The sequence below is a fragment of the Drosophila gunungcola genome (genome assembly GCF_025200985.1).
Source record: "Drosophila gunungcola strain Sukarami chromosome 2R unlocalized genomic scaffold, Dgunungcola_SK_2 000004F, whole genome shotgun sequence".
Lineage (NCBI taxonomy): Eukaryota > Metazoa > Arthropoda > Insecta > Diptera > Drosophilidae > Drosophila > Drosophila gunungcola.
The window spans coordinates 1858214-1882326 of record NW_026453167.1 but is presented as its reverse complement, the minus strand read 5'-3'; the positions used below and the strand labels follow the sequence as shown (position 1 = coordinate 1882326).

The 24113-nt window shown below is 39.4% G+C and overlaps 4 protein-coding genes across 5 annotated transcripts in view; 2 read left to right on the top strand and 2 right to left on the bottom strand.

Moving 5' to 3' along the window:
* Positions 1 to 70: 70 nt before the first annotated feature.
* Positions 71 to 14425, bottom strand: LOC128253951 (putative inorganic phosphate cotransporter). 2 transcript variants are annotated; one of them, XM_052982678.1, is made up of 6 exons: positions 14283 to 14425; positions 10014 to 10619; positions 2462 to 2634; positions 1835 to 2398; positions 1239 to 1769; positions 71 to 729 (listed from the first exon to the last, which is right to left on the bottom strand). In XM_052982678.1, exons 2-6 carry the CDS (start codon positions 10075 to 10077, stop codon positions 517 to 519), a joined length of 1545 nt encoding a protein of 514 aa, XP_052838638.1. In that variant the 5' UTR covers positions 10078 to 10619; positions 14283 to 14425; the 3' UTR covers positions 71 to 516. The 2 variants fall into 2 exon arrangements, with proteins under 2 accessions (XP_052838638.1, XP_052838637.1); XM_052982677.1 differs by lacking the exons at positions 10014 to 10619; positions 14283 to 14425 and adding an exon at positions 4646 to 5062.
* Positions 14426 to 18028: 3603 nt separating this feature from the next.
* Positions 18029 to 19517, top strand: LOC128253808 (cilia- and flagella-associated protein 161). The gene is made up of 4 exons (XM_052982489.1): positions 18029 to 18237; positions 18298 to 18813; positions 18882 to 18986; positions 19049 to 19517. The coding sequence occupies exons 1-4, from the start codon at positions 18142 to 18144 to the stop codon at positions 19256 to 19258; spliced, it is 927 nt and encodes a 308-aa protein (XP_052838449.1). The 5' UTR covers positions 18029 to 18141; the 3' UTR covers positions 19259 to 19517.
* A 200-nt stretch (positions 19518 to 19717) lies between these two features.
* On the top strand, positions 19718 to 20546 carry LOC128253849 (trypsin-1). Its single transcript, XM_052982532.1, has one exon. The coding sequence runs from the start codon at positions 19719 to 19721 to the stop codon at positions 20493 to 20495; it is 777 nt and encodes a 258-aa protein (XP_052838492.1). The 5' UTR covers position 19718; the 3' UTR covers positions 20496 to 20546.
* Positions 20547 to 20983: 437 nt separating this feature from the next.
* The window catches only part of LOC128254429 (putative polypeptide N-acetylgalactosaminyltransferase 9), a 62607-nt gene continuing 59477 nt past the window's right edge, over positions 20984 to 24113 (bottom strand). The window contains 2 exon segments of the mRNA XM_052983535.1: positions 20984 to 22600; positions 23320 to 23427. Coding sequence (XP_052839495.1) covers positions 22439 to 22600; positions 23320 to 23427 — 270 coding nt within the window. The 3' untranslated portion in view covers positions 20984 to 22438.

Sequence of the window (24113 nt, the reverse complement as noted above, 5' to 3'; positions counted from 1 at the left end):
AATAGAAATCTCAAAGGATATTTAGAGAAATTTGAGAATATACATTTTTCCCAATTAAATGAAAAGTAGCTTTTCGTTGTTTCTTAAACTAGTAGTTTTTAATGGTTTCCATACATTTGGTTGTTTGCCCAACAACGTTCGCTTGAGCGGCTCAATTAATTTCAAAACAGTGAAATCAGTGAGAGAACTAAACTCTGTCGCTATCACAATAAGTTAAAGAAAACTACGCATTTGCAATGGTAGACCTCGATTTTCCCTACTCTAAAGTTGACGGTTTGTGCTCGATTTGGTGTGGGTTCGTTTGGAGTTTCCAAAAGTAACATATTTACAATGGGAAGCTTACTTCTGTCTTTTTAGCGGTGTATATGCAGGCACAGGAATAGATCAAAGGCTAAACTATCAATATTAACAACTTTTGGCTTAACAATTAGGTAACTAAAACAAGGACTAAACTATGTAGTATAGTGTACGTATTAATAGTAATGACGGCTAATACTAGGGCCATTTTTTGGAGTCTTAGGAGCTGGAAATGGCCTGAGGCGCCGAGTTGCCATTGCCCAGCCTTTGCGGGGTGGTGCTCGAGGTCTGCAGGGCCGGTTTCTGCTCATCATCCTCCGGATTGTCCCAGTACTGACGCTCACCGGAGCCGAAGATGTTGTAGAAGGTGCCGCAGATGATGTACACAAAGGCGGCGATGAAGAACACGATCTGCCACTGACCCATCATGGGCTAAAATGGAAAAAGATAAAAGTTAGTAAGATATAAAGATCATCCCTACCGATGTTCACAATCAAGATCAAGCGTTTAGACAAGGGGTGCTCAGGCTATACACTAACTATGTTTCGATTTTTCTTTGCCATGCTGTTCTTTTTTCATGGCTAATCCAAATGATATTAGTTTTTGCCTTTCCTTGACTCTATACTGACATTTGTTACAAATTTGCCCGTTTCTTTTATAACAATTATGACAATGAGTTCCTTGTTCATCGCTAACCCAAATGGTATTAGTTTTTCTCTTTTGTCTTTACAATGACATTTGTTACATGTGTCCCTGTTTTTCTTTATAACAGCAATGACTTTAAGTTTTTTTTTTCATAGCTTATCCAAATGGTATTAGTTTTTTGTCTTTTCCTCGACTCTTCACTGACATACGAAAAATTGTGTTAGCATATGCACTGCCATTATGCAGTTTTGAGCACCCCTGTTTCAGATTTCACAAAACCTAAACTCCAAACTCACCTTGCTGTGATCCGAGATGAGGTTGCCGGCAGCAATGGGCGCCAGCAGACCTGCCAAATTGGCAGAGCAATTCGTGATGGCCATCAGGAAGCCGGCGAAGCGCGGGGTGAGGTCCAAGTGGTTGATCTTGAAGCCGGAGTAGATGCCGCCGTTGAGGCCCACGCCAATGGTCAAGATGGCCAACGTTAGAGCTCGATCGCAGCCCGTGTAGGAGGCGGCAATCAGGGCAATGCCAGGACCATACTGGCCAATACTGTTGATCAGCTTCCTGGTGGCCGTGTGCGAGAATCTCTTCGAGCTGATCATCCAGTCGGCGATCACCGAGATGAACATGGAGAAGAGCCACATGGCCAGGTAGGGCAGGGAGCTAAGCAGACCGTTCGACTTCAGGGAGAAGCGGAGCACCTGCTTCATGTAGGTGGGGAGCTCAGTCATCAGGGTCTCATAGCCATAGTTGTGACCCATGTGGGCAAACAGAATGGCGTAGAAGGGCAGCGACTTCATGATGGCCTTGAAGGGAATGGGGGGACTCTGTAAAAAACAATGCAAAATTATTACAAACTAAACTTAAATTAAGGAAAAAGCATACAACCCACCTTAACCACATCAGTTCCCCAGAGGGCATCATTGATGTACTTCTTCTCGCGCTCATCGATGGTGGGATGCGCAGAGGGTTCCTCGTACACAAAGATCAGGAAGGCAATGGACCAGATGGTTCCCACCACGCCAAACACATAGAAGATCGATGGCCAGCCGCCATCGAAACCGTATTCGGCCAGCAAGCCCGAAAGTGGCATCGAGATGATGGTGCCAAACTGAGCACCCGCGTAGACTGCTGCACCCATGCGGGATCTCTCGTTGGGCGGAATCCATTTGGCCAACATGGCGTGGGTGCAGGGCACAATGGGTCCCTCTCCCAGACCCTGGATAAAGCGCACCGCGCAAAGACCCCAAACTCCGCCTCCCCGGGCAGCCACCGGAACCAAAAAGGCAAATACCGAGTTGATCAGCATGCCATAGCCCAGGAATCGCAGGGAGCCGTACTTCTTGGCCAAGATGCCGAAGGGAATCTGGGTGATCACATAGCCGTAGAAGAAGGAGGACAGGATATAGCCCTGCAGGGCCGAGCTCCAGGGGAACTCGCCATCCTGGGAATCGTCCTGAAAATTGGATTAAGGGTTATGGTAAGCGAAAAAGTTATTAAATTTGAAAAGCCAACTTACAATTGGTATATCCCGATCTCCGCACTCATCATCGTACTCCTCTTCACCGGTCTTAATGGCCGTGTGATTTACCATGGCCACAATGGCCACCGACATATTGGTGCGCATCACGTACGCATTGGCCATGCCCAGGAAAAGCATAAAGGTCACAAAGTACCGGGTGGCAAAGCATCCTAGTACATAAAGATAATATAAATAAGTACACAGATAAAAAAAATGTATGACGAATTTTTTAATTGAAATATAAATTCATGGTTTTAACTATAATGTGTATAATATTAGATTTAAAAATCTCCTACTTTGTTTTAATTAATTTTATTTCAGTTAAATAATTTTTAAATTTAAATTTCGTTTTAAGATATTAAAATACATTCCGAAAATAGTCCAATAAAAATGTAATAAGATCGTAGATTTAAAACATATAAATACAGCGAACAATGTTTAAACTTAGTAGAACAAAATTTGATTCACTACTTTTAATTTTTCCAGTGTAAGAAAAAACGCAATCAAAGGAGACCCCAAGAGAATATAAAACATTTAAATGAACACCCTCAGAGATGGTGAAAACCGAATTTATATTACTCGATTCATGCGTCAGTGAGCAATAAGCATGCACAAAATAATTAATCTAAGGCAGGCGGAAATCTTGTCAACAACTATAAATGCTAGCTGGCAAATTATATGTTTCGGAAATGCACAAATAACCCAAATACATCTAGACTACAAGTGAGATATGAAGATATAATCTAGTCTGGGGTTTGCTTAGCTCAAGGTTCGTTGCTCGATCGAGATAAGATTCTCTTCAGGTTTACTAAATGACTCATAGAAGATTGTACACCCTAACAAAGTATACTTTATTTCCCATAAAATTTTTAATGAAATTTGTTTTAATTAATATCCAATTAAAAATGATTCGTTCTTATATGATTTGTGTCACCATTTCACAATGGCCTATCGGTCCCCTTTATTTTTATTTTTATGGCCACAGAGTCATATTCCGAGATCGCGTTTTGTTATTATGATGAAAGCAAAAGCAATTGTTTACGTTTGGGGGGAATGATGAGTGCTTGTTATTTTTTAGTGCCGTTTGTGTCATTTGTCAAACGTGAATCGTCGGCATTACTAGCAATTCACAAGGCCGTGAAACACGTGAGGCTATCCAGAATTCCAGTTTTCAGTACAGTTGTGTTTGCTTTCTAGGGCTTGGGGCTGGGGCTGGGTCTTTATGGCTTAATTAGAGGGTGACGCATTGAAAGTTCAAGGCTGCCGCTGAACAGAAATAGTCGAGGCAATTTACTTTCAAAACTAATGAACTTTGCCCACCTTTCGGTAAATCAAAAACTGTACGATAAGCTTTTTGTGTTCAATAACCCAACGGATTCGCTGAACATTTAGCTTTCCCCTTAAATTTCCGAAAAAAATATGAAATAAACAATCGGTATAAAACCACAAAGTTGCTGATTGAAAATTTTATTTCAAAAATATTGTTTTCGCTGGCCGTTTGTTTCTGCTCACGCAGCGTTAAATCGCGCGATTTGCTCGCTTTTTTTCCCTGGTTTCCCCCCATTTTCCACCATCACATCTCGTGTTGCACAATTGTCGCGGCTGCTTTCGTTGGCAGCAATGTGGCGATGAAGAGAAGCACGTGTATATCGCGCGAAATCAGCACAAGGAGAAGAATCCCGGTCTACGGGTGGAGATGTGTGTTCAAGAGGTGAACGACGGTTTGTTCTACCCTTAGTATTACGTATACGCAGGGTGAGCACAGAGGAAATGTGTAGGAAAAATCAAAGAAATGGTGTTAGAAAAATCGGAAAAAACAGGGTGAGTATATAGTGGGCAATAAGGTATTAATACACGTCCTTCAATAGACAAGTCATTCTCAAATACAACATGTACAAATACAAATATCCATAAACAGTACACTGAATATACAAACGGCTTGTCTAATTCAGTTATTGATCTCGATATCGGTTTCGAATAAAAAAGATTATTAAATCTTTTTAGGAGTATAAAAATAAAATGATAAAATTGTTGATATTTTCTAGATCAATATTCGAGAACACCTTGCTTTCAATACTATTTCTGAATTATTCTATGCCTTTTCGATTGCAATTTTTTTTTGAGTGTAAAGAGAACTTAACATAGCATTCCCAAGTCTTGCTATAGGCGATTTTAGCTTACTCTGCGGCTGTTGCTCCAGAGACTCATGGACGCTCCTCTGATTCCACACCAAAATATGGCCATCGCGATGACGGTGATTCAGACTGCTGCGTCGGAAGGGCATTTTGTGGTAAGCCACCCTTAACGCAACTAAATTCGATATTTTCTAGTTCGGTTTTCCTCTCGAGTAAAGACTTTTTGCGCACACGCTTAAACCATTTCATTGTCTATCTGTTGACTTGGCCGGCTGAAGCCCGTAACATATCGCGGGCTGGGAAACTCGGACTCGGCTCGAATCGGAAAATAATTAGCAATAATATTTGCTAGCCCAATAGCCCAAAGAGTTCTTCCCTCGAGGCTGAACGGTCAACTGAGTCGGTAGTTTGCGCTCCCGCTTGTTGCTTTCAGCTTTTCCTACTGAGCGCCAACTGTTGCGCCGCCTTCATTAATAAACTGCGGCACTGTGGGTATGAGTATGAGCCCTGAGTATTTCTGCGGCTACTGGGTTCGGATATAGAACGAGCATATGGGTGCACGAATGTACGAGTATGTACGATTCTGCGCCGGCGTCGCTCTCACCGCCGCCGGGTGATTACATCAGTTTAAGTGTTCAGATTTCGACTAATTAAGTGAGGCGATGGAAAATTCTCCCCTGCATAATGCATCATTTCAGGCCCGGCGATTGATGTCAATTGATAGAGTGAACTTTTCAGTCGGAACCAAAGTCAGCGGAATCGGACGAACCGCCTTCGCATAGTATATATGTCTAATTATATCGGATGGACGTAAGCATTGGTAGACCCCCACATCTCGTGACTTTCGGCACATGGAGTACACGTACACGCGCTGCCTAAAATATGCACAGCTAAGTGATTATGGTAACATGGGGAGCTACTCTGTGGGGTACTTGGAAAATTACTAAGTATGTTCTCTATTTCATTCATAAGATAATTATTGTGCTTTATGGGAAAAGGTTAAGAAAGTTGTTTATTTTATAGTTTGTAGTTTATTGTGTTTAATACATTTTAAAAAGTATCTCTTCAACACCAAAATTATATATATTTTTTAAAAGAAAATTATTGAAATTATCGTTCCTAAACTATCCTAACCACCCACAACAAAAAGCAAATGAGCAGACATACGTAAATATGTCTATAGACCCAGGATGAAGTCATAGAAATGCGACGTCGCTAAATGGAGGCGCCCCCACAAGGTGCACTCTATATTTTCTGTGTAATTACTGGTCATGCCAAAATATATACGCTATTTAATCGTTTTGACAAGTTGTTGCTAATTTGACAAAACCCGAAAGTCAGAACAAAACAGCACACCATTCCCCTGTTGTTTGTGGCTTAACCATTATTTATTTTTTCAACAAACCGCAGAGCGAGACCAAAGCTGAATCAGTAAAAATAGCCACAGTCACGCTTGACTACCACAAGTGTTTGTTCATATACTATTAATGTGTGCGGCAATGGCGGAGTCCGCTCCGAAAGTTGCCGCCAGCTGAGACCGACACGTGTTTGTCGCCTGCCTCTTCTCACAAGTTCAAATTGCCAATCCGATGCGATCACAACGACTTGCGAATGAGCTACTACTGAATAAGAGGTAAAAGTTGATATGGAAGCTTTAAAAGGGTAAGTATCTACAAGAATACAAAAGAAGATCAAAGTATTGATTTCTGCATTAAAAAAACAAGAAAGCTAAAAGTCAAATATAGTTAAAAGTATCATACGCAAGTAGTTTATCTATAAGAATACTAACTAACAATTTCTGGCTATTTTGATTTTACATATTATTTTATTTTAAATGGTGAAGAATGGGAAAGAATACCCAAGAAGCAAAAAGCATTTATTCTAAGCGGCTAAAAATCATGAATAGTTCTTATTTTTTTGTTTATATTAATGATATTATTTCTAACACTAGATATTCGCAACAGCATAATTTCCTTTTCCTTTCTTTATGGCTCCTTTTGTGTTAATTGTTTTTAGCTGGCATTGAGCGTGTTAAGCTCTCGTGACAAAAAAAAGAGAAGCCATCCACACTGTCTAGCTTGATGTATGTTAATTCTAATTATTTAAGTGTTCGCGTATGTAGGGTGAATTTTTGGCAGTCTTCTAATGGAATTTTTATGGTCAGGCTGCGGTACAGTTGTGCGCGACCAAAGCAATTAAGTGATTTTTCATTTCGAATGCCAAATATTACGATCTATTTTAGTACGGCTGCAAAAGGGAATTTATTTTATTGATATTTATTTGTGGTTATCCGAAAGAGTTAACTATTTTACATTTACTCTACATGAAAGTACGCAAGCTTTCACTACGTTTTCAGTGCATGCTTTTGGGTTGAACTTTCACGTAACGTAACGTAACATAAGTGACTTGAATTTCTATGAGCACTAAGCTTTCAACTCCCAAAGTATTTGTATGAGAACATTCTGGGAAACTCTGGGTAAAAAACAAGAACCGATTTGCCACAGCCAGCCATATTAATAATAAGACACAATTGTCGTTTATTTGGCTTTCAACTCAATTTAAACATAAACAACGAATACTTGTCGCATTTTGAGGGTTCGTTCCTGGTATCGGGTATCTTGAGAGGTGCAAAAGAGTAGCGCAAATATTTACCGGCCATAAAAGAGGCGGCTTTGTTTTCCCAGAAGGTCAGACTGTTGTCAGTCGGAGATTATTTGGTCATCTTTATAAGATAGTTCCAATTCAGCGAGTCACAAACTGCGGTGGCATTTGGGTTAATTGCTCTGTAATTTCTAATTCAATTTCCCTTTTTCAGGTAGCACTATCTGAATGAATGGCTGGGCTATTTCCGTGCTAATTGTAATCTATAAAAATAGTAACATGCACACTCAAGAGATGAGATGAGTAATTTGCATTGCCACTCAGTGTCGCAAAATACGAAAAAAGTAAAATGAATTTCTGCGAAATCGTCATATAAGTCACGATCTTAAAAAGTGAGGAATTTCAACTGTCCAAGTTTAAAAGTTTATAGTGCAAGCGCTGTCGCATGAAAATTAAAACCTACTTTGTAAAGGCAATTTTTCAATTTAGCAAGTCGCACTGAGATGGGCCGCAAATCGGATTACGCCAGTGCCCCGAGACGTCAACGCCAACAATACAGAGGTATATATATAGTAGATATATCCCATGGAAATATATGGAATGGATATGGGGCTCCAGTCGAGCGCATCGCTGAACAGGTCGCTGATTCTGATACTCTGCCTTCCTATTGTTAAATTGTCACTGGGCGTTTTTTGTGAGTTACCCACCTCCACATAGGATTTCAAACTGCGGGGGCTTTTGCTGGGAAATTGAATAGATAATGTATTCACTACTGTTTCATCCAATTAACCGATGGTGACAGAGGCAGAGGGCCCCCATTCAAATGTCAATATCAGGGTTAAAAGTCAGCGACTCGGTGAAAAACTCGGCAAGCTGCCAGACCGAAAATCGCTCTCAATTGGCAATTGCATTCTCGACACGAGTAGCTAACATGGCTCTGTAATCGCTAGCGAAAGTAAAAAGTGAAAAGTTCTCGTCGGAATCTCAAGGCGAGTGCATGCATTTCCCCGACTGACCTTAGCCGCGAATCTCGAGGGGGTAAACGAGTTTTGTCTTCGCCTTGCAGAGTTCATTTGCACAGTTATAAACACGTACTGTATTCGGCATTTGCCGCGATTTATAGCTTTGTTTTTTGGCTTGTTTTGTTTGTTGTATTATTGGGCCTTTGCCGGTAACCGGTTTTTTTCGGATTCAAACCACGCTACTTGCCTATGAAAAAGGTAAACCGGGAACTCAGCGCAAACTGTGTCAAGTGTCGAGCAGATGACTTCTGAATAAAATATATTAAGGAAGCAAAGACATCGTAAACAAACCACTTGGCTTGTTCGTAAATGGCAACAACAATGGTTTTATCTATCTTATGTTTAAATCAATTGGGAAACAAGAAGAGATTAAAAATTGGGATAGCTTTATCATTTAATTCTTTCTAACAATATGTATTTATTTTTTGTGGTTAAAAAATAAATTGTAAAAACTGTTCAATAAATGTTTTATTTTATTGTCAAAATGTATGAAATTGTATTTAAAATATAAATATTTTAATTATATATATTTATTTAAAGAGCAAATTTGTCTTATTTTTAAAAATATTTTAACATTTTGTCAAGAAAATAAATTTTGGCAAGCTTTAACGCTTAATTTTTTTAGCAAAATGTATTTATTTTCTCGTAGTTAAAAATTACTTGTAAAAACTTGACAAGGTATATTTATTTTTTATCAGAAAAATATATGACTGTCATCACAATATATAAATTCATATTTCCTAAGCAAACTTCGTACTTTGTGTCACACGTTAATTGTGTATTTGGCTCACGCATTGGCGACTCTTTTCATTAATGGATTTTATTATTCTCCCCATTTTCGTTGCATAACAAATAACTTCCGTTTTGCGGCAACCTTCTCATCTGTTTTCGGGCGGATTTCGTTATTTAAATCAAGTGAATCCCCGGAGAAGCAATGAGCAGCCCATTCAATCGACTTCAAGTGTAATTTTCGAGTTTAACGATTGCAAAACAGCCGGGCGTGGAACGTGTGCTCACGTTTTCTATTCAGGTTCTGTTCTGTTAATTTGCTTAGTATTTCGAGCAACTGATAAATATAAATTATATGGCTCAGCGCTTGAGACACATATCCGAGTGAATTGTTATTTGCAATAAATGGGGCAATTACCCGGCAACTGAAATAATAGAATGCATCATATGGATTGCAAACCAAGCGGGTAATTGTTTGAATTAAAGAAAGAAAAAATGTGCATTTGCATGTTACTTACATACACTGATTATTATAAGGGGTTTAAAATTACTTTCTAAATCTGGCTTTCACAGGAAAGAGTTAAGAAGTTAATTGCTAAGGGTAAGTATTTCCTATCTAGGTTGTTTCCTACTAATGAGTGAAATTTAGTTGGTGGAGCTTAACAAGCTTAACAAAAGTTTTTATATTAAGGTATTCTATTTATGTACCATTGTTTCTTGGTATAATCTATTTTATCAACAATTTGTTTAGAAAATAGAAAAGCTTTTGAAGATATATAAAATACCTGTTCTCATAGAACAGAAAGCATCCTATACTATTTTTATTAGCTTGTTGGCCATTGTATTTATGGTGTTTTTGTCACATCCCTATCATTCCCTTAATAATTGGCAAGCAAAGAGTGCAATAACAGTTGGGAACTATCTCGGCAATAAGTGTAAAGACAATTGTGAATTATATCAGCTATAATTAGTAAATATTAAACCATTTTACAGTGGCATTTAGGACACGCTTTCTTCAGTAATTTAGGGTGTATTATCACTTTATATGTTGAGAAAACTCACCCAACGCTGGCTTCTCAAGATCCTTCTCGGTGCTGGCACAAATGGCCTCCTTTGACGCGGACATCTTGCTAATTGTGGTGTTGTGCAGGCTTTATGGACTTAGTGACTTTGTTTAAGTTGAACACAAAGTGTTAAAACAAATTGATTACGACGCAGCAGGTGGCGCGTTTAAATATCACAATACTGTACTGCACACAATGCTTTGTACGGGGGTGTTACTATATTTGCAGTTTAACTTTTGTGTGCGAGGTGTCGGAGCATTTTCCCCACCGATATATAGTATTTTTTTTTATTTGCAGAAGCCTCTGCGGCTTTCTTCGGAATTCTTCTGGATTTCTTCACTCGCGATCTGCTGCCGCCGGCAGCTTGAATTGTTCTGATTGACAGTCGGCGGGTAGCGGGCTTTAAATAAGCCCCGATTCAGTCAGGTTCGGTCTGGGTTCCACTCAGACGTCTGTTGTCTGTCGTCTGCCGTCTGCTATTTGCACGATTTATTCGCCGTTTTACCGGCTTGTTGACACTCGCTCTTCGGGGATACGGACACCTTCACTTCTCCAGCAGTTTCCCCGCTTTTCGCGCTACAGATCGGCAGATCAAGTTGTTAATCTGAAAGCAGAGAGCAGCGGTAAACAAATTAGTTTGATAAATTTAGCAGGCTATCGGCTACTGGCTACTGGCTTCAATTGGTTAGGTAAACGCTAAGTGTCGCCGAATGCGAAATGTCCACCGTCATCCCGTCGAGATTGGCATTTGATTTCGAGATCTCACGAGTCAGTCGCCCTACGCACGTTTTCCCAGTTAACAGTGGCCGGCGATCAAATATTTAACACGGTGATTTGACAAATATTATATATAGCATTTATCCATATCTGGAGTTGGAGTACAGTTTGCCACCCGATTTCTTAGCCAGTTCTGTGGGGAGAAGGAGACCTTGTGGGATGGCATTGCAAGGCTAGCTTAATATTTGCATTTATATCGCACACTCGCAATGAAATTAACCTTACAGCTCTACTTATCTCGTTCGCAGCTTATCCACTCACATATTGACAATTTCGGCTCACCGATGATGTAATGTGTTTATACATTTTACGTTTTTTTTGCCTCACAGCTAACTACCGAAAATCAAGACAATGTTTCCCTTTTGACGAAACCTCTTACCTGGTTTTTAAAGGTAAATTTCCAGGTAAATTGATTATAACAGCGCTTTGATTCTACATGTATTTAAAAACTAAAAAAAAATATGCCGAAGTCAAAATAACAATAACACAGTTGCGCACTTGAGTTTTTGTGTGAGCCGCATTTCAATTGTTGTCCGAATTGCTTGCACGTCAGAGAGTAGACGAAAAAACGTTTTTGGAAAGTTTCGTAAGTCGGCGGAGCAACCTGTTCAGGGAGCTGTCTCAATTTGTTTGCGCAGATTTCTTAGAAACTGAGGAGCCCACACAATGCCCAAATTGGGCTGTTTTGAATGCCAAAGTCTGACAAACAAAAAACAGTCTATAAATATGTCACCCCACTAATTACTGTACAAAAATTTCCATAAGCTAAGCTCGATGTCGTAGGAAAAATAAACTTGGTCTTTATGCTATGGTTTAATTCTTTAATCAAGCGTAAATGTTATCGTTTAGATCAGTTTATTTAATAGCCGAGCATATGGTTACATTTAATTTTATCAGACATAATGTTTGCCTTAATCGATTAATGAATGCATTTGTTGAGTAACCAATATTGCTAATATTATACGGAATTTGCCTTATCTTTTTTATTAGCTAGTGATCAAAAATAGAAACGTGATGTCTATAAGAGGTAGCGCAAATCTTGAGTTTGCTATGCCGTATTTTTGTTACAAATATTGATCAATTTGAACAATTAGCAATCTGACATTTCGGTAAACATTTGGGCTATCAAACTTAGACGGAATGATTTATCTTTTTACGGCCGCTAAACGACCGCAGATCGCTGAAAGCTGTTGATAGCGTTGGTTGCTTTACTCCAGGCACTGATCTCACAATATTATTATATAAGTCACGACAAATGCAATTAATTCAATCCGGTAATGGCTAATTTGCTGGAACTTATGCATAAATAGAAAAAAATCCCCCAAGGGTCTAGGGATCTCCCTTAAAACTAAATAATGCAATAAATTTAAATTGCGGTTTGAACGGCTGACTAACATTGTATGGCAACTGTCAGTTGTCTGTAGTTTATAGCTAAGTTTCGACGGCATTAAAAGTGCATTAGTAAATAATAATAAAAGCCGAAAAATTTATGGCTGGCCATAAAACCATATTTAATGCAGTGGAGGGGCCAACAAAAATTTATGAATCTAATCGCTATCGCTAACGCCTCTTAATCGGATTGAAAAGTACTGAAGTGGTGGAAATTTCAGCAAGATAGGTGGGCCAAAAAAAAAAAAGAGGCTGCCAAAGTTCGATTTGGCCAATAGAATACTTGATGCCGCTCTTGTCCTACACCAAGGTGCTAATAAATTTCCATTCAGACAGATTTATTGACAGATTGTCGGACGAGTTCTTCTCCAAAACCGAATCGGAATTGGTTACCATGAGAGGTGACCGTGGCAGTAAATCAAATAGGCTTATCTAAGAGTGGGGGAGCTCTCATAGATTGCACGGCCATGCGGACTCCGGACTCGAAACGAGATACTTCCTCTTGACCCAACCGAAACACGTGCTAACTACACTTTATTCACTTCATTCACCTTTTTTTCGGCTGACTGGAAATGGGGATGCGGCCATAAAGAAGGAACCCAAGACGTCTGGCATCAGATTACGTTAATTATGTCATAATTGGGCCATATCGCTGGTCCATAAACCAGCCTTTGTCGCCTATACGATGGATACGTGACAAGGCAATAGCAAATTTTCCATCCGTGCTTCAGTTTCAACGACGGCAGTAGATTGGCATTTTAATGGGAATTGGCTCTCCTCTTAATTTATTTTAATGTTATTCGCTATTTGTTCCAATTGCTGCCAACATTTCCACACCATTTCCATTTTTATTTTCATTTCCAGTTCCATTTCAATTTTCATTTCCACTAGCAGCGAGTGTTTGCATTCAGTTTTTCAAGTTCAAGTTCAGGCCCGAGAGACTCAACCTCAACTCACATTCCCATTCGATTCGATTCGGCCCAGTGGTTGTACACTCGGAGAAAATGTGTTATCTAATGTTTGGAGAAATTTTCTTGAACGTGTCTGCTTAGATAAATGTTAAATTTGTTTCCAAAAATGTATAGTCAAACTGAAAACAAATATGATCATATTTTGCAACCAATGTTAAACAAATAAAAGGTAGTAAAAACGTATGAGTTTTACAATCCTTCGGTGTATAACTGCGAAGTAAACGATTATAGATATATACAAATTTTAGCAACGTAAGTGTTAAATTTGTATACCAAATATTTTGTCAAACTAAAACTGATATGTATTTTGCAAATATTATCATATTTTGCTACCACAGAAAAACAAATAAAGATCTATTAGCCAATAAATGGAACTAAAAATGGTTACAATCCTTACAGTGTATTACTGCGAAATAAAGGATTTAAGATATAGCAAAACCATAAAAACGCACTTTCCGATTTATACGTATATATAATTTTCGCAGTGCGGCAGTTATTATCAGATTCTTAACATTGTTTTCGCTGTTCTCGAGCAGTGGGAAACAGAAGGGACTGTTTGGATAAGTGGACTTGGGAGCTTCAAGGGGTCTTATCTGCTTATCGACGCGCATTTTCGCACTTGAGTTGGCTATCGAATTGGGATTCGATTTGAAAGTAACCACTTGTCTGGGTGGAAGTGAATGGTATGGTTACACAAAATAATGCATCGTTTGCGATCGTAAATCATACACTTGAATCGAGTTCCTTGACAATACAAAGCTGCAGTTTTTGTTCTGCTTGCTTAACTCGTTTCTTTCCTTTGTTAATTTTTTCGTCAGCCAGAGGTTTTAAACATATTTTTAAATTTTTTTTGTGGATTTAATTGGCTGGTGGTTTTTAATCAGAAACTCACTCACCTCACGCCGACACACAAACACACGCGCAAACGCACAGAAAAACAACTTTTCAAAAATACGAATCAGCTGTTTTGACTTGTCTGTTTTAAATAAGGTTCTTACACTCATTTTGCAATGCCTTCAAAATTAACTGGATCTCAGCGAATTTTCGTACAAAAACAAAAGGGGAAAAAAGGGAGTAAACTGACAGCACAGCAAAATTCAATCAACTTAGTTTCTAGATTTACCACTCACTTTGTTGTTGTTGTCAAATGGCGAGTTTTGCACGCACAACCTTAACTGCTGGAAAACTTTCTTTTGGAGTTTTTCACTCGCTCTTTTCGCCACGAGCGTTGGCACTGTAATGACTTACTACCTCGGCTAATTGAACGTTTTTATAATTCTGTTTCTGTTTTACCCGCGAAGCAGAGCCGTCGACTGCGGCAGCGACGTCGCAGTTAGGAAACACGAAGCGCTCAATTTGATTCACCGGCCGAGCTTCGTTTAACTGATAAATACCTTTCCGCCGGGTGATAATAGCCCATTGTGGTAATAAGGTGGCGTTATAAACCACTGGTATATGGTATAATGGAGCTGCCTTCCGAGGATCCCACTCTCATATAAAATGACCCATGATGCAAATATAAAAGGTGATCTAAACACGAGATCTGCTTTTTTCTGATGACGTTATTTTTGACTGTCTCTATCTAACGCTTTTCCCTCTGAGAGCCAAGAGAGAGCTAAGAAATTTATCGTCCTCGGGAGAGCTGAGTAACCGGTTAAAGAGAGTTAATGCAGTTACTCCAACTACGTTCCTATAGAGAGTTTACACTGGCACTCACTCCCGCAAATCGTGTGCCGCTCACGTGAGCACACTCTTACTTTCTGGCAAATTATTAAATTAATCTCTCGCCCGCATGAGAGACACATGGCGATGGGCAAAAGAGACTTTTACGATATTGACAAATTGACAAGCCCCATAAGGAGATTTACAATGCCACAGTTTAGAGCTTCAGAATTGACGTCAAGAAAAGAAAAGGCTGTGGGCTCAGGAAACATAGTATATAAAAATAAGTGGAGCTAAGAAACAGATATAAAAAATGTAAATCGTAGCAAAACACTTTTCCCTGTCAACATTAAACAAATTAATTTGATTAGTATTTCATTTAGATATTGGGATATCAAAATCCGAATACCTTTAGGCCAATAAATATATTTTATTTGAATTTGTTTATATGGTTTTCCCAGGCTATAATAAATAAATTTAAAACCCTTGTCAGAAAATGTTGTGGGATCAGGAAATATAATATAAAACAAATATCAGCAAGGCTCAGAAACAGCTATAACAATTTTAATTCGTAAAAAAAAAAATTTTCTGTCAACACTAAACAAAATAATCTTTAAAGATTTTGATCATCAAAATCCGAATCCCTATAAGACAAGAAATTTATTTTGCTTGCATTTGTTGGTATGGCTTTCTAGGCTAGAATAAAGAAATTGCAAATCCTTGTACTAGAAGATTAATAAATTTGTAATTGGAAATTATTAAAACAAGATTTCTCTAAAACTTCTTATTCTACTATAGTATATGTTTTCCCTGAGTGCAGCTATGCGCCGTAGACCGAGTATGGTGAGCGATAAGACTAAGGCCAGTTCTGTTCCCCAGTAGCCAATATCAAATATCAACTGATTTTGGTCTATAAAGAGTCGTAAAACACAATCTTGACCAGCAATAGTGAGGTTCGGTATACGTTTTAATACAGTCCCATGGCAGCCCCATGAATGAGCGATCAACTTAAACTGGGAAAAACGTAGTCACATGATTTAGCGGATTGTGGTTATCGGATTAGCCGAACAACCCAGTCGGTATAACCTTTCAGAGATCTCTTATCGCGGGGACTATAAGTATGACAGGTTTGAGTGCGATTCAATTGCCCATGCCAAATCATATTTGGCCGATCCATTTTAGTCCCTAGCGCCCACACTATCTCGCTATTAATTGTATTTCGAAATTTGAGATAGGACAGAGCGAGTGTTAGTGACGAAATTGGGGGATCGAAGAAGATATTCCAGCGCCTCATATTGATCTGCTGAGCTTTTTTGGGGCCTGTCGTTTGACGCAGTTAACGCGGTTTCGGATTTCCATCTTTTTTTGTCAAGATAACCAGTGTGGCTATGTGGCAGAGCAAGCAATTAAATGACATTATTTCAGGTGCAAAACAACGCTAGGTGTATTTTTATTTGATTACTGGAAATAAGCGTTGATGAAATGATTTAGCACTGAATAAACTCTTGAAAAGGTGAGTCACTCGCGGATTTGAAATCGATGGACATCAGTGATAGCATTTGAAAATTATTTACGAGTGTCTTGTAATAATTTCTTATCACAAATATAAACTATAAAATAAATGTAGAAGGTAAATTATGCTATGAATAAGAAATATGGCGTTCAGTCACAGTATATTGTAAGTGATAAGAAAGTATATTTATTTTTCCTACTTATATTTTTTAAGTTGCCTAATCTGATTTTACTTGTTGAGCTTAAGCTTTTAAAATATGGTATTAACCTCAGTATTAATGGGGTTTCAATATAAAAAAGAATTATTATGTTACTGTATAATGCACAGTCGCTGACATCTTAAGTTGCATGACAGTTTTAGATAACTAGTTTCGTATCACTTAAGTACAAATGCTTATAATCTCTATTCCTCAGGCGAAACGCTGTAGCTAAAACTAGCTGTGAATAAATTAACTAGATTAGTAAGAAAATCTGTTCCACTTTTCATTTGCGCTAGCAATTAGTGTCATTTAAATAATATCAGAGCCACAATAATGGCATTGCCGGTACATAAGTTATTTATAATATTATATTTGGGAAGGATTGTGGGCTGTTTAACATTCCCTACACCATATCCTCAGACCCTGGAATGTGGGCAAAATGGCACACTTTCTTACTGCTCATCTCGTTGCCAGGAAACCTGCAAGTACAAGTCCATTGGATGTCCTCCCAGAATTTGTGGTGGTCCCTGTGTCTGCAAAAAGGACTACGTAATCGATGAAAGCAAATCGCGCTGCGTTTTGTGGACAGATTGCGGTGAGAAACAGGTGGAAGTGCCATCCTATGAAGTGAGCAGTGTCAAATACTTTGGCTCCAACTATGGTTGATTGTGTATTAACTTTTAAGCACTTAAGTGATCCCTAAATTTTTAAAAAACTACTGGCAAACGTGATCTGCTGTATAATAAATTGTGGTGCAAAAAAAAAACAAAAAATCAGTGTTAGGCTGAACATTGGATGTCTCGATTAGAAGGCGCGCCCTGGACCGGGGGTAAATATAGTCATAAAGCTTGGAGCCCCGGGGACAATATATATACATATATCTCATATAGCCGCCATTGCAATCAAGTGGCTAGATAAGAAACGTGCCGCAAATCGGCCGAGCTGCTCGTTCACGTTCACGTGATGTGCACGCCGATCCATTCGGCCAGGTACGTTTACCCACCGGCAGGTAAATCAGCAACAGGTATAACCACAACAACCCAACGACAACCGCGATAATGAATAACATGCACAATTAAGAGCGGGCAATGTGCTAAATGGCAGCTTATCTTGTCACCGATATTTGGCTAGATTTGCAAGTGATCATCATGGGGGCAGAAATTCCCGACTTCTTAGCTCCGAGTATGAGACACAAATGGACTCAGCAGACTTGGATTACAGCAAACAGGTCCAATCATCGCTGTTTGAGTTGTCCGAGAGCGGCAAATAAATGTCTTAGTGCTGGGAAATGTGTGCCAGTGCAAAATATTGGGTCTGACATTACTCATACGCCATGTCTGCTATGAACAACACTCGCAGAACAGCAGATTAAATTTGCCATTAAAGCCCAAAAGTAGATTATTGTTGCCAAAAGTGGTGCAATCATGGAAGCAAGGGTGACCATCATATTTGCTATTTGTTTTTTATTGTTTAGTAGAAACAATAATTCTTAATCAATCTAGTAACCATTTAGTAGCCTTACATTTGCACACCAGTTTTCATTCTCAAATACTCACCCAAAAACTCAACTTTTACTTAAAAAATTATTTTTTTCGGTTTTTTGAAGCACAACAAAATGCCCTGCAGAGCCGGCGATACGGATTCCATTTCAGCTCGCTTTCAGCCAAGTGTAAGAATTGGAAATTGGGTGGAAGAACATTGCCTAGAAGAGGTAGTGCTTAACAGATAAATATAAACAAAATAAGTTATATTTTTATACTTTCTTTTGTAGGACAAAATAGTAAACTTCAAGAAACAACGCGATCGGGGCGAGCTTCTCGTGGAAAAGGCTCGCACTTTGTATGATAATTTCCACAAGGAGGTCGTTTTGGCTGCCCCCAAGCAGACTATTATTTTTGGTGCTGTTGTGCAATTAATGCCCATCTCTATGAACATTAGTGATATGGACACAACCGATTTGAACGCCGCCCTCTCGGTGGTTATTAATGAGAAGGTGGTGCGAAAAAGCCAGTCAATCAATGAGGACTGTGAACTTTCGGTGGCCCCCTCGAAACGGCCCTGTGTGCGCAACTCCTTCAGGATAGTCAGCGGAGATGGCCGCGATCGCACGGGGGAGAACATCAAGTACGGTCAGCGATTCCAGCTGCAGTGCATGGCCTCGGAACACGATCCCATAGTACTGTACAGTGGGCCCAAGCAATGTAACCTGCAGCAGGGCGTCAATGCCACCTATTTGTCCCACAAAAACGGGGAGCTCAATCTGAACCTGGGACTGGTGCATCGCAGTGTAGGAAATTGAGTATTATTATCATTATCATGAATATTTGTATTTTAATATTAATTTTAATTGCCCAGAAATTCACCTGCCCGGACAATGACATACCCCTGGCTTATACAAACTGGTTCTGCCGACACATTGATCCAAAGCAGCGTTTTGAAAGCGAAGGAGAAGATATACCGGTAAGTATATGCTCAAACTTTGATTAGGCTTGAATAATCACATTTATTATATATCATCGCAGAGCAATTCCCCATTGGTGATTGTACATGCAACCACAAATCGAAATCTAGCTGCCGAAAATGTTTTAACTCAAACCCTATTTGGCCCGGAGTTTCTGGTGTCAGTTCAAAACTATCGCAACATCTTCAAGCATGAGATCTGGAAGAATGTGTGGATTATCAGCAATGGATATCAGACTGGTTCAAAATCAGCCAAGTCTTCGTCTCACTGAGCATTACTTAGTGGTAAAAATAAGGGTAACGCAATTAGATGGTGTGTGAACTTGATTTTTATGAGGCAAAAATTTAAATTTCGCACGTTTACTTTGCCTAGCCGAGCCCCTGCTGTTATGACCTAGATAGAAATTGGCATTTGCGGGGTTAATTTGAAACGAAAATAGACTTAACTGGGGCGGTACTTAAGATAGTAAGTGAATAAAAAAACTCAAACAAAAATATTAAAATCTGGAATTATATTAAATCATTAAGTGGCACATGTCAACAAGTATGATGTAATATATTTATTTTTGGTATTCAAAAATTAATAAAGTATAAAAACATGACCCACCTTATCGGTGGTACTTCCTACATGAAAGTGTGCCACTTTGGTGATAAAACCACTCGAACGTAACACAGTGCCAGACCTATAAATATAGAACAGCCGAGCGGCATTCAACACACTCAACCTTTGCCATGTCTTCGGTTAACAAACTAGTAAAGTCTTTGATTCTGCTCCTTGTTGCGGCTTTGGTGCTCGGCGAGGTGGATGTGGCGGCGGAAGAATCCCGGATTATAGGTGGCCAGTTTGCTGCTCCTGGACAATTTCCGCATCAGGTGTCGCTCCAGTTGAATGGTCGCCACCATTGCGGCGGTTCCCTGATCTCCGAGACGATGATCGTGACAGCTGCCCACTGCACCAGGGGTCAGAGTCCAGGCCAGATGAAGGCCATTTTGGGAACCAACGATCTGGGCGCTGGAAATGGTCAGACCTTCAGCATTGCCGAGTTTCTCATCCATCCGCAGTACAATCCGCAGAGCCAGGACTTCGACATGTCGCTGATTAGATTGAGCAGTCCGGTGCCCATGGGCGGATCTGTGAAGACCATCCAACTGGCGGATTCGGATGCCAATTACGCGGCCGATACGATGGCCATGATCAGCGGTTTCGGGGCCATCAATCAGAACCTGCAGCTGCCCAACCGCCTCAAGTTCGCACAGGTGCAGCTGTGGAGCCGTGACTATTGCAATTCCCAGAACATTCCCGGTCTCACGGATCGCATGGTGTGTGCCGGACATCCAAGTGGGCAGGTGAGCTCCTGCCAGGGAGATTCCGGCGGTCCCCTGACCGTCGATGGCAAGCTCTTCGGTGTGGTGTCCTGGGGATTCGGTTGCGGGGCCAAGGGACGCCCGGCCATGTACACCTATGTGGGTGCCCTGAGGTCCTGGATCAAGCAGAACGCCAATGTCTAAATGAAAAACGTAAATGTGAAAAAACCTTAAATAAAAACTATTGCAACATTACTTTACACATTTTTCTTTACATTTTTTTTACTTTTCGTCTAAAAGATGCAAAAGTATTAAGGTAAAAAGCCGCAATATTCATCATTACTGGTAAACAAATATAAAGATAAAAAAACAATTACAATGTTTCTCAAACAGTAAGCCCAAAAGTATTCTACAAAACATAGAAGCTTCAAGCTGAGCTTAAAAAAATTTCAAATGCAGGCTACTTTTTGTTGATCCATAAAAATTAGTTCAATGTTTAGCTTACTACAATTTAATTTGGTTTCAAAGAACAAAAATCAACTATTCAAAACACAGTTTTTTATCAAAATCATAACAGCTTATTCGGGAATTTTACATGGGAAAAACACCACCGCTAGGTGGCGCCAAGATGTTGGCCACCTGTTCCATAGATGGCCATAGCTACAATAGAATAATTAAAAACACATTTACAATTCACACATTTTTATTTATAACTTTATCCTTTTATTTATATCTTTACCTTGCTCAATATTTTCCTTACTACACATTTTTTACGCGCTTAGTTAACTACTGTAAGTTTAGTTTAAAAAAGGTTATCGACCACTTCCTATGGCTTTTGGTTTCGTAAGTAAAATGTAAATGCCGCCTACAGTGAAGCTAAGCATAGCAAATGAAAAACAATGCGCAACTCTTGGCTCTTGGCTACCATCTGGATATAATATGTACTTTTTAGTCTTGAATAAAACAGTATTTAATCATAGTTATGTACACATTCTGCAGGATGCGATATGAAATTGTATACAGTATATACACAGTCGCTGTGAAGAATGCGTCCGTTATAAATAGAAGGCACTATGCACATTTGCATTAAGAACTAACCACTAGGGACTAACGCTATATATTTTGTGTGATATCGGTAGTTTGGAAACTGATATTTGTAAGTACTACAAGCTGGCTTTGTCCAACAAATAGGATATGTTGTCGTTGTGAGAATCCAACGAAATGAAATGCAACGGATTTTCAAAGAGAACGCAAAGTTACCCGAAATCTAAACATCTAAACGTAATTTGGCATAAACGCAACGCTCGTTCTCGTCTAAAATAAAATCAACACAAGACTGTTCCTAAATCGTATGAAAATAAATAAAATCAAAATTTTGGTTCGCCATTTAAAGAGATATTTAGGTAGTATTAGGTAGAGGAAATAATAAATGGGAATGCTCGGGTCACAGGCGAAACAAAGGCTATCACCAAATGCTTTCCAACTTAGACTTAGCCTAGGGCTTACTCACTAAAACATATATTTGGAATGAGGCTTTCGCAGAGCCATTTGATGACATTTGTAAAATTCATAAATAATCCGGACACATCTTTCGCCAGTCGTTGGCCATGGGAATAAGTCAAGTACACAGGAGACAAGGTTCACACTTTCCGTAAATTGTGCTAAATGTTTACAAATTTAAATGCAAAAATTGCGCTACGACTTCGTTTTGTTGGCCAGCAATTGTCAAGTTTCAATTATCAATTGTCCTTGGGCCTGGCTCCATTAGCCTAATCCTAAGTGCTCCGACTTAGGTCTTATTAACTTATAGCTACTGTACAGCAGTCGTTATCTTTTCAGTGTCTGTTTGTCTAGTCTGTGGAGGTGTGGTACTTAAGGCTAAGTAACGTCTAATCTGTTGTTTGGAAACATATAAATTTTAATAATATTTATATAGCATGGCAAGTGATGCTGCTGCTGCTGCCGCTGCCACAATCCGTTCGTCCCACTCCTTATTGCACATGCCTCGGGGAATCTAACTACTCCAGCTCCTGCCGCCACTTCATGTCCTGTCTGCGCATCCTTTTCTGGCCAGGCCGCTATGCATGTGGTTGTTGGTGTCGCCGCGATGTGGGCAACAGGAGGTTGCCCCTCGCATAGAAGTAGCCTCACAACTTGGAGCTGTCGTAGTTCTCGAGGGTCCACTGTTGGCGGTTGAGGCTGGTGTTGCACTCCTCCATCATTAGCTTGTCCTTGCTCTCGCTGATGGCCAGACACTTGCCGGAGGTGCCGTGGTGCAGCTGCTTGGTGTTCTCGCGGTAGGTCCAGAACTAAAAAAAATGGAAAATTAAAATACCATGAAAATTTAAATTTGTCAATATAAAAATCTTCAACTACGATTATTTCAGATTCAAAAAACGCTTTACCGTAGAAATTTTAGATCAAATAAACACACCCACAAAAGTAAGACTGAACTTTAAAACAGGTTTTGAAGGTTGCGCTCATATTTACAGACATTTACTTAAAGCACCAATGTGTGATGTATTTTTCTTAAAACCTAGTTGCCCTGAAGTCATTAAAATAATTTTAAACAACCATAATATTTGTTTTTTTTTTAAATAAATGTCTCAAATAACAATATTTATAAATGTATGACAACTTTCAGGGCCTTGCTTACAAAATGACGAAAACCATTGGTGAAACACTATTAATATAAAATTTAAGCTTTTCAAAATTAAATTGTCGTTGTCATGAGGATAAAAAAGAAATTATACAAATTTTAAATTGTGCTGAAGGCATATTGATGCTTGCTAATTTTAAATATCAATGGTTTCATTTTAAGGTATCAATTTTTAAAAGCAGATAACTTTGATTTTATTTGTTGTATTTTTTAAAATTTATAAACACGACTATGTCACAAAGGGTTCTTAAAGCTTAAGTCTCCATTGTCATTGTGTTTCTCAAAGCTTAAATTCCGCCCTATTCTTTTACACAATGCTTATATTCCCCGCTACTCTTATACCCTTGTGCATTTATTTTATGCACTCACCTGATTTCCTTTGCCGCCGTGGCAGCCGAAGAGCGTCACATCCTTGCCGGCATAATCGAGACAGGAGTCGTCGCGTCGAATTTCGCCTGCCTTGCTCAGCATCCAGTACTGGGAAAATCGAGGGGAAAACACATTAATATAAATTGTAATGGCGGGGAATGCGTTTGCCAGTTGCCAAAAGTTTTTCCAGGGCTACAAGCGCACAACTTATTACACACTAATGTTTTATTCAATTAAATGCCAAAAAAGCAGCTCGGTTTTCAGTGTGTATATCCTTGCCTTTGTCTGTGTGTGTGAGTGTATGTGAGTGTATGTGAGTGTTGTGTGTGTGGGGTGGTCGCGTCTGTGTGAGTCTGGATTTTGTCTGAAACTCGCTGGCCATGATTATTTATAATTTAAAACACGTTGCCATTGCCAGATGGCCTGAGCTCGGTTCAGATTCTGCTGGTGACTGAAATTGCCATTGTTTGCCCCGCTCCTGCCACGCCCCCTGCCTGTCCCGCCCTTCCCTTCCCTCTCTCTCGCTCGCTATAAGGTCGTGACCAGCCGCCATTTTGTGTTACCATTTCCGCTTCCGCACCGCCAGCCGGATGGGCCTCCGTCTTTATTTTGTTTATAATGATGCCAGGACTGGAATAATGATGAGATTGGTCAGCGCAGCGATTGTACCATGAATAATTACTCTTATTGTATGACCGGTTCAATTAAGGCAGTTTCAATGACGCCTAGTACAGTTCTGGATACAAAAACTGGTAAAAAAAAATGTTTCCATGCCCTCTTTGCTAGGTTATATT